At 48.2% G+C, this 13,286-nt stretch overlaps 1 protein-coding gene across 1 annotated transcript in view; it reads right to left on the minus strand.

Annotated features, from left to right (window-relative positions):
* Window positions 1–838: 838 nt before the first annotated feature.
* MACROD1 (mono-ADP ribosylhydrolase 1) overlaps window positions 839–13,286 on the minus strand; it is a 229,402-nt gene continuing 216,954 nt past the window's right edge. The window contains exons 3-4 of the mRNA XM_086939484.1: window positions 1,798–1,917; window positions 839–909 (exon numbers count right to left, since the gene is read on the minus strand). Coding sequence (XP_086795610.1) covers window positions 839–909; window positions 1,798–1,917 — 191 coding nt within the window. The remainder of the gene's footprint in view (window positions 910–1,797; window positions 1,918–13,286) is intronic.

A 13,286-nucleotide genomic window follows, 5' to 3' on the forward strand; every position in this document is an offset into this window, starting at 1 on the left:
GCAGTCGTCACCTCCGGGTCACCAAGGAACACAAGCCGCTAGTCCCTCTCTTACCCAGCACGTCCCAGGAACCTGCCATCCAGAATTGAGCGATGGGCATCCCAGCTGCAGATGTGCAACTTCCTGGTGGCGAAAAGACCCGGGGCACACAACCCTACGACCGTACTGCCACGACACCCACAGATAGGGGGAGAGGGCATAAAGGAAGAAGATGAATGATCGGAAGACCTCGCCAGAAAGGTCATGCAAGGGGCCTGCCCTGGGCTGATGAAGTCCAAAGATGTCCAGATGGTGGTTAGTGCAGGCCCCTGTCTCCAAAGAGTAGTGGAAGCCCTTCGCAACCGAAAGTAGAGCCGCTTTCAGGATAGAGTAAGAAGATGAAATGCAGAGGACAAAGCCGCCCTCACTCAGCTCTGGCATATTCTCCACGAGCTTAGCTACACCATGGATGGGCTCCGGCTGAGAGGCTCCCACATTGTAGTTCTAAGAAACAATGGTCCACAGTGATTGACATGGCACAATAAGGACACCAAGGCAAGGCCAGGACCAAGGCAAGGTTAAGGAGAAAAGTCTTGTTCCCCAGGATGGACGAGTGAGTGGATGAGATAGTCAGCAATTGTGTTCCAGGCCAAATCACAGGAGGGGGGTAACACAGGCCCCAGTCTCTACAGAGTATAGACCTCGGCGCGAGTTGACCCGCTTCAGCATGGAATTTGGGAGTTTCCCCAGAGAGAGGTTCCCTATTGTCATTATTGGTGGCCACTCCAATTATCCAGTGGAGGAGGCAAACCAATCCACAACATTTAAGGCAGTGCACCCTGTGCTCTAGAATTCGTTGTCACTGTTTGGAATGCCCAGATTTGATCAGGACTGACAGCAGACCTGTATTTTGAGAACTATCTCCAAAGCCTTGGGGTACAGAACAAAAAACATGAGAACTCTGCAAAATACCCTACGGACAGGGATAGATCAAGGAGAGGACCTCAAAGCATGCCTGCGTGCTTTGCTTTGCTTTGCTTTGCAACAGTGAGTATTTGGAAGGCAACACTGTACTGCTTAAGGCTGAACCTAGCAGGCTCCTCAAGGACTATGTGTGGGGCAACCACATGCTAAATGGAGAGTCCCAGAAGAAGAGTCATGGCAGAGAAGTAACCTAGAGGGCCACCCGGTCTCCACTGATATGCTGTACAAGCACACACCCTTGAGGCTAGATGCGGCCGATGGGGATTAATAAACGGGTGGTGAACTACTCAAGGCCATGCCTAGACTATTAATGTGTGTGTCTGGTATATTGTACTTCCAGACACATATGACCCTGGCCACGGCCCTTTACAATAGCTACAGAAGCGGAAGTGGAGCCCTACGAGAGAAAAAAACATAAGGAAGAACAGAAAATGTAGGCAGAGCTGAAAAAGACTAATATATTATAGGCAGGTAAAATGAGTGCCCTAAACAAAACAGAGAGAATGGAGGCAGGAAAGGGATCATAAGAAGATGGAGTAGGACACAAAAAAGTGGAGGAGGAAAGATTGCGAAGGCCATACAGACGGTGGTGTCACAAGGAAGACTTAGGATGACCTAGTGGGAATGACTAATACAAAATATACACATACACCTATAAAGCATGTTTGGGAAAAATATAATTGTTGATGTCTTGAATAAATCAAACTAGACAATAGCAATCGCAGCTTACATCATGCTGGAATTGTCAGATCTCATCTGACTCATCAAAATGGGATTCCTTTATTCTGCTTTTCGCTAACAATCAACTAAGGATGCCCCAGATGTGGTACTCACCGGCGTTCACAATCGCATCCACTTCCATCTTAGTGATGTCACCTCTGAACAACGATATCTTCTCGATCAGGTGTTTATCCTTCGGATACTTCACTTCTGCAGAAGGCTTAATCTTGGCACCTGGGGGCAGAAAGGCAAGAGATGAAGCATGCCACTATCTTTTCCTCAATCCCTCTCCCACTTTCCAGCCACTCTTCTGTCTCTTGCCTTCTCATTTGTCCATTCCTGCTCTAGCTCATTCCCTCTTGACACTTCTTTTTCTACCTCCATCTTCACTTGTCATCATCATAACATCTTTATTCAGTTGTACACAGCAACCACACAGGATCACAATAAATATCCATAAAACATGCAGTTAAAACATATATATATATATAAAGTACAAAATAAAAACCCTGAATACAATAAAAACAGATTAAAAAAGTGACACTGGATACATTGACACAATCACAATCCGGTCTTGAGAGCATAGACACCAGGACTGTACGTAAACAAATGACCACAACAAATAAAACATGTTCATTAGGATTGTCTAAGAGGTAGGGATTGTGATGTGTCAGGAAGTGTGGCACCTTGCTCTGTTTGCGCTTTGTATGTATCTTATGTGGATGTATGACGTTACAACGCATGCTATTACAACGCATGCCTTTACGAAGCAAGTTTTACAACGCAAGTCGTCGCAACTTGCGTTGGGGGGCGCTGGATAGTGAATAGTTTAATTTACTATTCCAACTCCAGTCCCCGTGGATAGTAGGGAAGGTGTTGGAAACTATTCCCTATCCTAGAGCGCCCCCCAGCGCAAGACGTTGAAAAAGTTGCGTTGTAATGGTTGCGTCGTAAAGGTACTTCGTTGTAAAAGTTGCGTTGTAAAGAATGTTTCCCATCTTATGTGTGTAACACTGTGTAACCAGGATAGGGGAGGCACCCTATAACCCCTATGTGTGTGTGTGGGCACACAAACCCGCACACTTTGAGAAAAACAAAGCCCCGGGAACACGTATATGGGTAAGTATGCTAGTTAGCAAAGTCTACAATGTCACAAATATTTTATAGAAGGTCCATTCAAGATTTATAAAAGTTAATCAATTCATTTAATAGTCTTCCGTCTCAAAGACTATGTTAACACCTCCCAGGATAATTCCTTCAGGATAGGGTTGTGCTTGGTTACTGCCCAATGGTCCCCCCCTCACCTCCCCCCAGTCACTCATGACACTCGTTCCCTCCACCCGCCTGGGGTGAGGCATGGCCAGTTGAAGAGGGAGGGGAGGCTACCCCTAGTTAGCGATAGCCTTCTTTCCTTTAATGTGATGTCTTTGGACACCACTGACACTGCACGTGACAGGAACCCTTAAATAGTCGTAATGTGCAATGTGGAGGGCGGCGAGGACGCCTTTACGGCAAGAGCTTTCTTCATTTTCCAGATTAAGCTGCTCACATGACACAGCCCCTCCTAGTCAACAGTCACAGAGGCTAAGAGGTCCCCTCCAAAATACCTGCGTCAAGTAGACCCAATCAAGTCATTCCCCGCAGTGACACAATCCCCCTCACCCACTTGCCCATCTGTGCAAATTAAGTGGTTCTGCATCTGTGTGGCCAAGAATTACAGAGCAAATAGATCAGCACGTTGCCTCCGCCACATACACTTCCATAATAGAATAAAAAGCATATCCCCCAGCCCACATCGAGCCACACCAGCATCCCCAGATAGCTTCTGTACAATAAAAAAAAGGTACCATTTTGGGGAAATGCAGTGCTGTATATTAGGTGGGGGTGAATTACCTTCAGCTCAAAGTCAATTATGGGTTTCACAGCGAAGTCATTTATGGGTTTCACAGCCAGGCGTGTCACTGTGGGAGCAGGACGCACACCTCGTGTTTCTAACCGTCAAACTTGTCTACTTTATCTAAAAAGCGCGTGCAGATTGTGTCAAGTGCCATGCCAAATTGGCACTGGTATAATAAACGTCTCTGTAGTGGGGCATCATCTCGCCCCGAAACAACCGCACAGCTAATTGTGCCTGCTAGGCAATTAATTGTTTATTAGTATCCAATTTTATTCGAGCCCACACGCTGAGTGTACATGCCACTTCCTAATTTCTAATGTTCAAATTGTGCCCATCCGGACCTTTTGAATGATCTGACATGAGCTCTTTCTAAATGCTCAGGTAACCATTAAACCGGTGAAAAGCTATAGGAGGTTGGAAGCCCATCCTCTCCGGAGCTCCCGGGTGATTGGCTAAGGACCTCCGCTTGGAAGCAGATGGGCACACCTTAAGGGCTCATCATTATGAGAGCTTCGGGATAGGTTCGGAATAGATAGCTGCTTTAGAAGCAAGCCCTGAATATGGCCAGTTTAAGGAAATAAAACGGTTTGCATTGATCCATTATGTAGGCGGTTGAGCCGCGATTCAAAGAATACCTGCAACCCAGGGGAACTAGTGGATGTCTTTCATATCTAATTTATGAGGGCTCCTAGCACAGAGGGATGAGGAAGGACTTGAGCACCCTGAGCGGCGAATTAGGACAGTGCAGCATACACTGGCCAGAAATACCCCCCCAGACCTATTTGGCATGGGGCAGTATCACAAGGGGCATTGGAAGTCACTCACAGGCGAGTCAACGCAGCAATGCGGAAATTCAGCGAAAAAAGAGGGGTAGGTTTCATTAGGCATGGCTTGCTGCACGCCAAATCCATTGGGTGTCGGGAATCTGATGGGGTGCACCTATCCAAAGTGGGCATGGCGATCTTCCTATTAGACCTGGGTGAAGCGCTAGAAAAAGCGGGGTGTAGATAGAGTAGGACTAAGGCTAGGTAGTGGGGGCCCTGGGCGCAGCGGGTGCCACGCCCAAGGCTGTGGAAAAGGTGGTAAGGCAACCCCAGGCAGGACAGGCGCAGGAACAGGACCTGAAGCCCACGTGCAAATGCACAGCGATGAGTCATATATAAGCCGAGGGGCCCTTCTTGGGGACTTGGTTCAACGGCACCCCGTTAGTCCTTAGGGCGGTTGTAAGCCTGAACAACCGGGAGTTTGCTAATAACGCCCCGCCTGGATGGGCAAGGTGTGAGTTGACTCTCCCTTGTCCGGAGGGTGGGGCAGGTGGACGATAGGTCCACCGGTGGGAGGCTGGTGCCTCCCAGGATCGACACCTGGCCAGGGCCACTGTGTCCGCATCATTGGCTCAACTTCAGGCGCCCTGCCACGAGGGGTGGCGGGGCTCAGGTGGGTCGCCTGTCAGTTAACCCGCTCTGTTATTTGTATCACAAATAAACCTGCAACTTCTTATTCCCAGCTTACTTGTCTGTGTATCATTTGGGCGGTGACAGTTGTGGGAGGGCGAGGTGTACCGATGCAACTACTATGAAGGATGCCCGATGTCCCTGCAAGGGACCCCATGGGAGGGCAAACCCCGTAGTAGGGCGCAGGAAACCGAGGCCAGCCCTTGGGTGGGAGGGGGCGGGGTCACGCTAGTTCAGGCCCCCTCCCCTTCCTTGGGAGGTTATTAGGTGAGCTCCTCCTTCACGGCGGCCTCTTTGCTGCTGCCCCTCCACCATTGTGGTCGCAAGGCTGTCCCTCGCCAGCCTTAGGCCCGTTAGCCCCTCCTAGGCCCTTTCCCTCACCCCACGACCCGGACGCGAGGCCCGCAATTTCAGCTCCCCTCCCTACCGCTCACCCGCTGAAAGGGGGGAAGTGGTGAGGGGGGTTTATTAATATTGTTTGTTTCTTTCAGGTTGCAGGAGGTGTTACAGGGCGATCCCCCAGGCAGGACAGGCGCAGGAACAGGACCTGAAGCCCACGTGCAAATGCACAGCGATGAGTCATATATAAGCCGAGGGGCCCTTCTTGGGGACTTGGTTCAACGGCACCCCGTTAGTCCTTAGGGCGGTTGTAAGCCTGAACAACCGGGAGTTTGCTAATAACGCCCCGCCTGGATGGGCAAGGTGTGAGTTGACTCTCCCTTGTCCGGAGGGTGGGGCAGGTGGACGATAGGTCCACCGGTGGGAGGCTGGTGCCTCCCAGGATCGACACCTGGCCAGGGCCACTGTGTCCGCATCATTGGCTCAACTTCAGGCGCCCTGCCACGAGGGGTGGCGGGGCTCAGGGGGGTCGCCTGTCAGTTAACCCGCTCTGTTATTTGTATCACAAATAAACCTGCAACTTCTTATTCCCAACTTACTTGTCTGTGTATCATTTGGGCGGTGACAGTTGTGGGAGGGCGAGGTGTACCGATGCAACTACTATGTTCGTTAGTCTCTAACACACTCTCCGCGTGCCAGGAACTATTCCAGTGGGGCCCTCAGTTTGTCTACTGCCCTTTAGGAAGCTTTGCGCCCTTCGTGAACTCTTTCGGTCAGACCACAGTTCGTCCAGTACCTTGGTCTGCCAGAAGATTGACCCAGCAGTACACCAGCAACAGGCCCGCTCTGCAGCTGTGTCTCCTGGTGCTTCTAATGTTGTGGATTAGAGTTCCCTGTGGAAAGTAGGGTCCTAGGAGTTTAGGGAGCCCTTGACAGCCACCGGTGAGTCCTGCACTGGGGAAGAGCAGGGTGCGCTTTCCAGCTCTTTGCTGGCCCCGCCCCCTTTGCAGACCCACTCTGCAGTCGCGCCTCCTGAAGCTTCTAATGTTGGGAGATACAGCCCCCTTGGAAAAGTAGGGTTGGTTGCAGGAGGTCGGGGAGCCCTTGACAACAACCAGTGAGTTCCGTCTTCACTTATCCCCTGTGACAGTTCTCAGTCAGCCCGTTTCTCTAACCTATCCCTCTTCACAATGCCCTCTCTCCTCCTTTTTACCCTGCATTTTCTTTCTCCTGATTTCAGCCTTTCTCTCAGTCTTTTAGTTTCCTTTTGTAATGGTCACCAGTTTTGCAGCAGTGGCCTAATTTCGCTCTTTAAAACTAGAGGACACGTGTGTGATTTGGGGCATTTTGGTTTTAATGCATTGTGTCCCTTATTTTCTCATCTTTAACTCTTCCCCTTTTAATATTTTGCTCCCATCTTTTCATCTCTCTTTCCTTGTGATTCACACTTTCTATTCTAAATTTCCCGCTTCCACTTCTCCCTCTCTCCTTCTAGCCGAACTTTTAATGGATTATCTTTCTTCCAAAGTCCCAGCCTTTCGTTCTCACTTTAACAATCCCTCATTTCGCTCAGTCATCTCCAATCCCTTTTCTGGTTGCTCCTCCTTCCTATAGGCTTAATTTTCATGCTTAAGGTCTCTTCATTCCTCACCTCCTGCCCATATCCTAATTTGGTTTCTATCACATGCCCCTCTCACCTTCCTTCCCTGTGTAGGGTGCAGCTTTGAGTTTTGGAGTCTGCCCACAGCTTGTTCACCAGCATTCAAATCTTTATGGTTGAAAAAAATACTTAGTGGCCACAATGACTAGGAATGAGGATCTTGTTGCCCGAGGACTGGGAAGAAGGTGCAAAGAAACAACTTCAATTTAAGTTGAATACAGATTAAACCCCCAGTCAATTACATTAATGAATTAATGAAACGAGCCTCAGTCCATGAAATGAGCTAGTCACGTATCTTTGGGAATGGTAACAGATGAGAAAGAAGTTCTACACAACTGTTACCAGAATCCCATTGAATAAGAATGAATGAAGTGGTGGTAAATTCTACAGACACATGCGGTTAGTTGGTCGGAATTAAAGATGCCACAATTCAGAATGTTGATCACTTTGTTTGAAGTCAAGGTCCAGACAGTACAGCTTGTACAATCACGGGAGAAATATAGTGTGCAAGCGTGTTGCTTTTGTTTGGAGTAAGCAATATGATTAACTATGTGGGAGAGGCAGGTCTTTGAGCTGCAGAACTTGAAAGCCACTAGTCATCCGGTTTCGAGAAGGCCATACATTTGAGAGCAGAACCACAGATAGAAAAGTCTGTTTCTAAACTCTATGCAGAAACTGAAATCTTACTTGCATACAAGGATGAAGTATAAATGGTTGGCAAGAGCTGTTTAGTTTGAAAAGAAAACCAGAAAAGAAGTTAGCTGATGTACATGAATTTCGAAAATAAACTTTGTTGTCCATGTGGAAAACATTTAATGGCTCATCAAACTTTAATGCAAACATGTCATTCAATCAACTTGTAGACAATATACAGAAAAAAACATAAAACCTCTCAAATAAATGCATAAAATTCAGATTTGTCATGACTCCAAAGAAGCCCTTATATTTTTTTAAGGTAGTTTGAAGATCGCAAATCACTGTGGGTGGTGAGCAATGTCTTACATTAAATATTTTATTTAAGCTGGTTCTTTGTATATTCAATAAGAACTGAACCATATTGATTATAGGAGGAATGCTGTTGGGCTTATCTGGTTGTCTGACAGATAATGCAGCACTAACTCCTACCATTGAGTTTCGGAGTGTCTCTGTTTGAGGACTCGGGGGAAGTGATAAAAAGATTTGCATTATCAACAGCACAAGGCCAGATCCATGAAATTAAATGGAGGGCACTTACACTATGTTCTTCCTCGTGTGTAGATGTATGATCTCTTCTTGAGGGAGTTGTGAGAAAGTGCCATCTTTCTTGCCTTGGTATGCCCCCACTTGTTTCTGAACTGCTGATGTGCTTTGACTGAGTGTGCCCTGGGTTCCTGCCAACCAGGTACCCAGGGCCTGTGTTCCTTCCCTAAAACTGTGTTGAAACTAAAAACCCAATTGGCATCTCTGGCCACCTGTCAGCCCCTAGTAAAGGGTACCCTAGGTACCCAGGGCATGGTGACCAGAGAAGACCCCTGAGAGCTGCAGCACTTATTGTGCCACCCTCAGGGGCCCTATACTCTGGCACCCGCACACTGCCTTTGCAGGCTGAGTGCCTAAGTACAGACCTGAACCAAGAGTCGACATGGCATGCCCACAGAACCCACTGCCCTAGCATACTTCAGTCACCCCTCTAGCTGGGTGCCCTATGCAAGAGGTGTGGGCACAGGTGCATGAGCCCCGTGCCCCTACAGCACCCAGGGCCATTCCTGGGCAATGTAAGTGCAGTGATGCCATTAAGAGTATATGGTGCTGGGAGGTTGTCATTACGAACTCCACAGCACCATCATGGCTACACTGAAGACTGACAAGTTTGGTACCAAACTTCTCAGCACATTAAACCCGCACTGATGCCAGTGTGGGATTTAATGTAAAATGCACCAGAGGGCATCTTAGAGATGCCCTCTGAAATCCTAATCTACAATCCACGTCTGGGCTGAGTGGCTGCAGAGGCTACCACACAGCAGACATGTTGCTGGACCCTTGGGTGGAGAGCCCCCCGCTCTCCTGGGCCTGCAACAATGCACATCCTGGGCGAGGTGCTAGGTCTCCTCCCCCAGCATGGGCAGGGGGAAGATTCAAAGGCATGCCGCCTCTGTGAGCTTCTCCAGACCATTTGCTGTACCCAGCAACTGGCCCCCACTAGTTCTAACCCCCACTCTGGCGGGAAGACTGGCGGGAAAAACTACGTCAGGAAGGGGGGTGTGCCAGCCTGTGCCAACCCCACCCCTCAGGTGGGGGAGACGAGGTAAGGCACGACCCCGGGCTCCGGCCATCTTGTAGATGGGGAGCCCTGCCCAATCCCAGCTAGGCTCCTGCCCCCCTCCCACAGGAGAGGAGCAGACTAGGGGGTGTAGTCACCCCAGGACAGGGACCCATTGGTCCCTGTCCTTGCCCTACCTGTAACGCCCCTAAATACAGGGACTCCCTGAACCTTCCTTCCTCAGATCCCGATACAAAAAGAAGAAAGAATATCAAGAAGAAGAAGACCCGCAGTGCAGCTGCTAACAGGACGACAACAACTGACTTGGCCCCAGCCCTACCAGCCTGTCGATCCTGGAACCTGCTCCTGCTTAATCCCGGCGACCCCTGCGGACAGCAGCCTTGAGACACCCGGAGGACCTGCCTGCCTTGATCCTTTTGAAGATTGGGACTCCCCACAGCACAGGCTCTGCTGCAACAACCCACCTGGTGCCAACCAGGAAGCTCCGGACCAGCCCACTCTACACCAGCTGAGCCCGGGCCGGGCCCAACCGAATCAAGACCACGAGGACATCCCCCCGGCGACTGGGACCCGAAGTCCAGTGCCCAAAGACCCTCCTCGACGAGCCAGCTGACGCCTGCAGCCTCAGAACTAGGGGCCACCCCAACCGCGACTAGCCGAGGGTAAGCTTTTCCGACACCCAAAGACACCCCTGTACCCGGCGCCCTACAGCCCCCTGTGCCTCCCTTTGGGGTACCTACCTGTGCTCCAAGATCCCAACTTACCTCTCGAATTGCTGGTCGCCCCTGGAGAGTCTCCGTCCCCAAGCCTGCAGCCTTTGTTTCCTTTTGACCTTTCCCGTTGGATAACATTGAGCGCCCGACGGCTCAAGAACACCCTGCACCCAGCTGCCTGAGTGCCGCTGGCTGTGCCACCTTTGTCCTATCCTACTTTCCCCCTTGCCCTGAGCAAGTGACCAGGAGCCCAGCTCCCACAGCCGCGTGGCCTGCTAGCCAGCAACCACCAACCGAAGGCCCCCTTCCCCTCATTGGATATCATTGGGCCTACCTACCTCTGCACCCGGCTGCCCCTGTGCCGCTGGGATTGAACTAACTGTACTTACCTGACCCTGGGGGACCCCTGAGTCTATGCCCAGAACCTTACCTTCACCAACTAAGTACTCACCTGGAAACAGGTAACTCACTTACCTGCCATTGGATAACATTGACCAATTTTGACTCGAAAATTTTCTAAGTATCAAGTTTTGAACACTGAAAATATTCCTACAAAATCAGCCAAAGTCCAAATTCCGAAGTACTCACCTGTGATCAGGGGAGAAGCCAGTACTGTACATTTCCGCCTAGTACTGAACCGCAAAAGTAATCCAAACCGGGTTTACTAGTAATCTGTATTTTCTCCATAGGAACCCATTGTCTGCTTTTCTATGAAATTTCTTCTAGGTGTCTACTTTTGAAAACTTGAGATATTCTTTAAAAATCCTACGAAATACTGAAACGCAATTACCAACCTGTTCTAAGTTAAGACCCCAGTGCTGGCCCTAGGAGACCAGTGCTGAATTACAAAAGTAACGCGATAGTACTTTACTTGCATTCTGAATTTCCTCCCATTGAATAACATTTTCAGATTTTCATTGAAAAGTTTTTAAGTGTGAACTTCATGAAAATTCACTACAGTAACTAGAACGTTTTTGCTAATCTGGTTTCAGCTTACACCTCAGGATGACTCTATGATCTAGTCCTGGAACTACCAAAGTAATCTGCATAGTAATCAACTGTACTTAAATGTAGAAAACCCATTGAGCTCAATGCTATAGTGTGTTTTAGGATTTTGTTGCTTACTACCAATACTGTATTCACTGTGTGCACAAACTTTATTGCTCCTTTGCAAAGTAATTACATGAGAGTACTCATAACGAGAAAAGTATATTTTTATAACTGTTGGTTCTAAAAATAAAACAACTATATCTGTGGATGTAAAAACAATTGGCCTGGAGTTCAGTCCTTGAGTGTGTGAAACCCTTTGCTGATTGAGTGTGTACAACAAATGCTTTACACTGTCCTCTGGTACTGCCTTACTGCTCGACCAAGCTACCACTTTGGAGAGTAAGGTCAGTTCTGACTTTAGCCTCTGTTATACCTCTGGGGTTGGTGGACTCTATACACACTGTACTTCCTTCTAGTCCAGTATATATAGAGCCACTTTCTCAAAGGAGTCCTTCCATATCAGTATGTTTTTGAGGAAACAACAACAAGTATAGAATGGTTTGTCCATTTGCTCTTCATTTTGATGTGCAGCTTCATCAGGTCATTTCTGATCAAAGACTACACGTTTTCCTTACAATGAGGAACACAGACCTGCCAACTCATGGTGCCACCTTGAATCACACCATATCAGCCCCCTCGCACGGCCACCTGGTGAAGAGGCGAGGTGACACCGTGACTGGGAAGTCGAGTTGGAAACCACTGCATTACGTGTGTTTGCAGCACGTCGTTGGAGGCTGGAAGCAGTTATGGGGTGTGTTAACCTTGAGGACAAAGGTCGCAGCCTCACCAAATTGTTTTTTTCAAACCGCCCTTCACTACTTTGAGGCTTCCACTATTAACTGCCAGTTCTGGCAAAAACACTGAAGACTGGAGTTGTCAGAATATTTAAAATCCACGGACACAAAGACATGCAATCTGAGTGTATATCACGGTTCATAAGAACTGAAGATTCTCGTGAGAGTGAAGGATGATTTTTAATAGTTTTTAATTTTATAATTCTTTTTATTAAGACAAGGTAGTGCACATTTAAACAATGTTACTTCATCAATGCCAATGCAACAACCGTAGATAGGGCTCTCCCAGTTAGAAAAGCCGACATCAAGTTACAGACTTTACACAGTTAGTAAAACAGGGACCAGTCTACTCTGATTCGTGCCTTTGCCTTGGCAACTGTGGTTCGCAGATCTCACCTCTATACCAATTCCATTTGCTCCATATTTGTGTTCGTTTGTTGGGGCAGCCTCTAGATCCGTACACTGTCTTCTCAGTGAACATACAAGGTCCATATCGCTTTCCCACAGTCTCAATGACAGTTAGTCCTCCGCCCACCACTACCTGGCAATATTCCTTTCGGCAATCATCATTCTCAATGTCACCCATGTTCTCTCCTTGGTGCTTAAGTCTGTGGGACCACAAATATTTAAAAGGCACAGTTTTATATTACAGTCGATTTTAACACCCATTACTTCCTCCATGCTGTTCGCCGCTCCCGCCCAGTATTCCTGGATAGCCTGACATTCCCAGAGCAGGTGCACGAAGGTCCCTCCCTGCCCACATCCCTTCGTGCAGTCAGCGTTGGTCCTGTAACTCATCTTCACTAACATTGGCCCAGAGAGGTATATTCTATGAAGTATTTTAAGCTGTCCTAGCCCGAGTCTGGAGGAAATCACAGTTTCCTTGGGTGAGGTGAGAGCCTCTAGTCATTCCCGACGAAGGGTCACATGATCTGACCCGAAATGCATTGGGCAGAACTATAATGGATACATATTGATCACTCAAAGATATTGAATGACAAACTCTCTATAATGAATTAAGAAAACTGCATAATTAATAAAAACCAAAACTGATTGAAAAAATGGAGTCATGAACTTTTGTCAATAAATTGTTCAAACAGGAGAAGAAACACTTAAAGTTTCAAGTCAAACTTCAGCGCACAGTTAGTGGAAGTTAGTTAACTTTCACATAATCCGCCAGCCTCTAGTCATTCCTCATCATCCAGCCCCGCCACGTCATTGTCCCATTTAGTTCTGAGTCAGAGCAGGGGATCAGGCATATTGTTAATACGTTTTTTATATATCAGCGAGATTGCCTTTTCAGGGAGATTACAATCTAGTATCCTGTCCTTTAGCAGGGACGACTCGGGTGGCATCTCCCCTTTGGTATTGCCGCCAGCAGTGCATTTCTAATCTGCAAATAACTGAATCGTTCCATGCTGGCGAGCTCGTATTCA

The sequence above is a fragment of the Lissotriton vulgaris genome, chromosome 9 (assembly GCF_964263255.1).
Source record: "Lissotriton vulgaris chromosome 9, aLisVul1.2, whole genome shotgun sequence".
NCBI lineage: Eukaryota > Metazoa > Chordata > Amphibia > Caudata > Salamandridae > Lissotriton > Lissotriton vulgaris.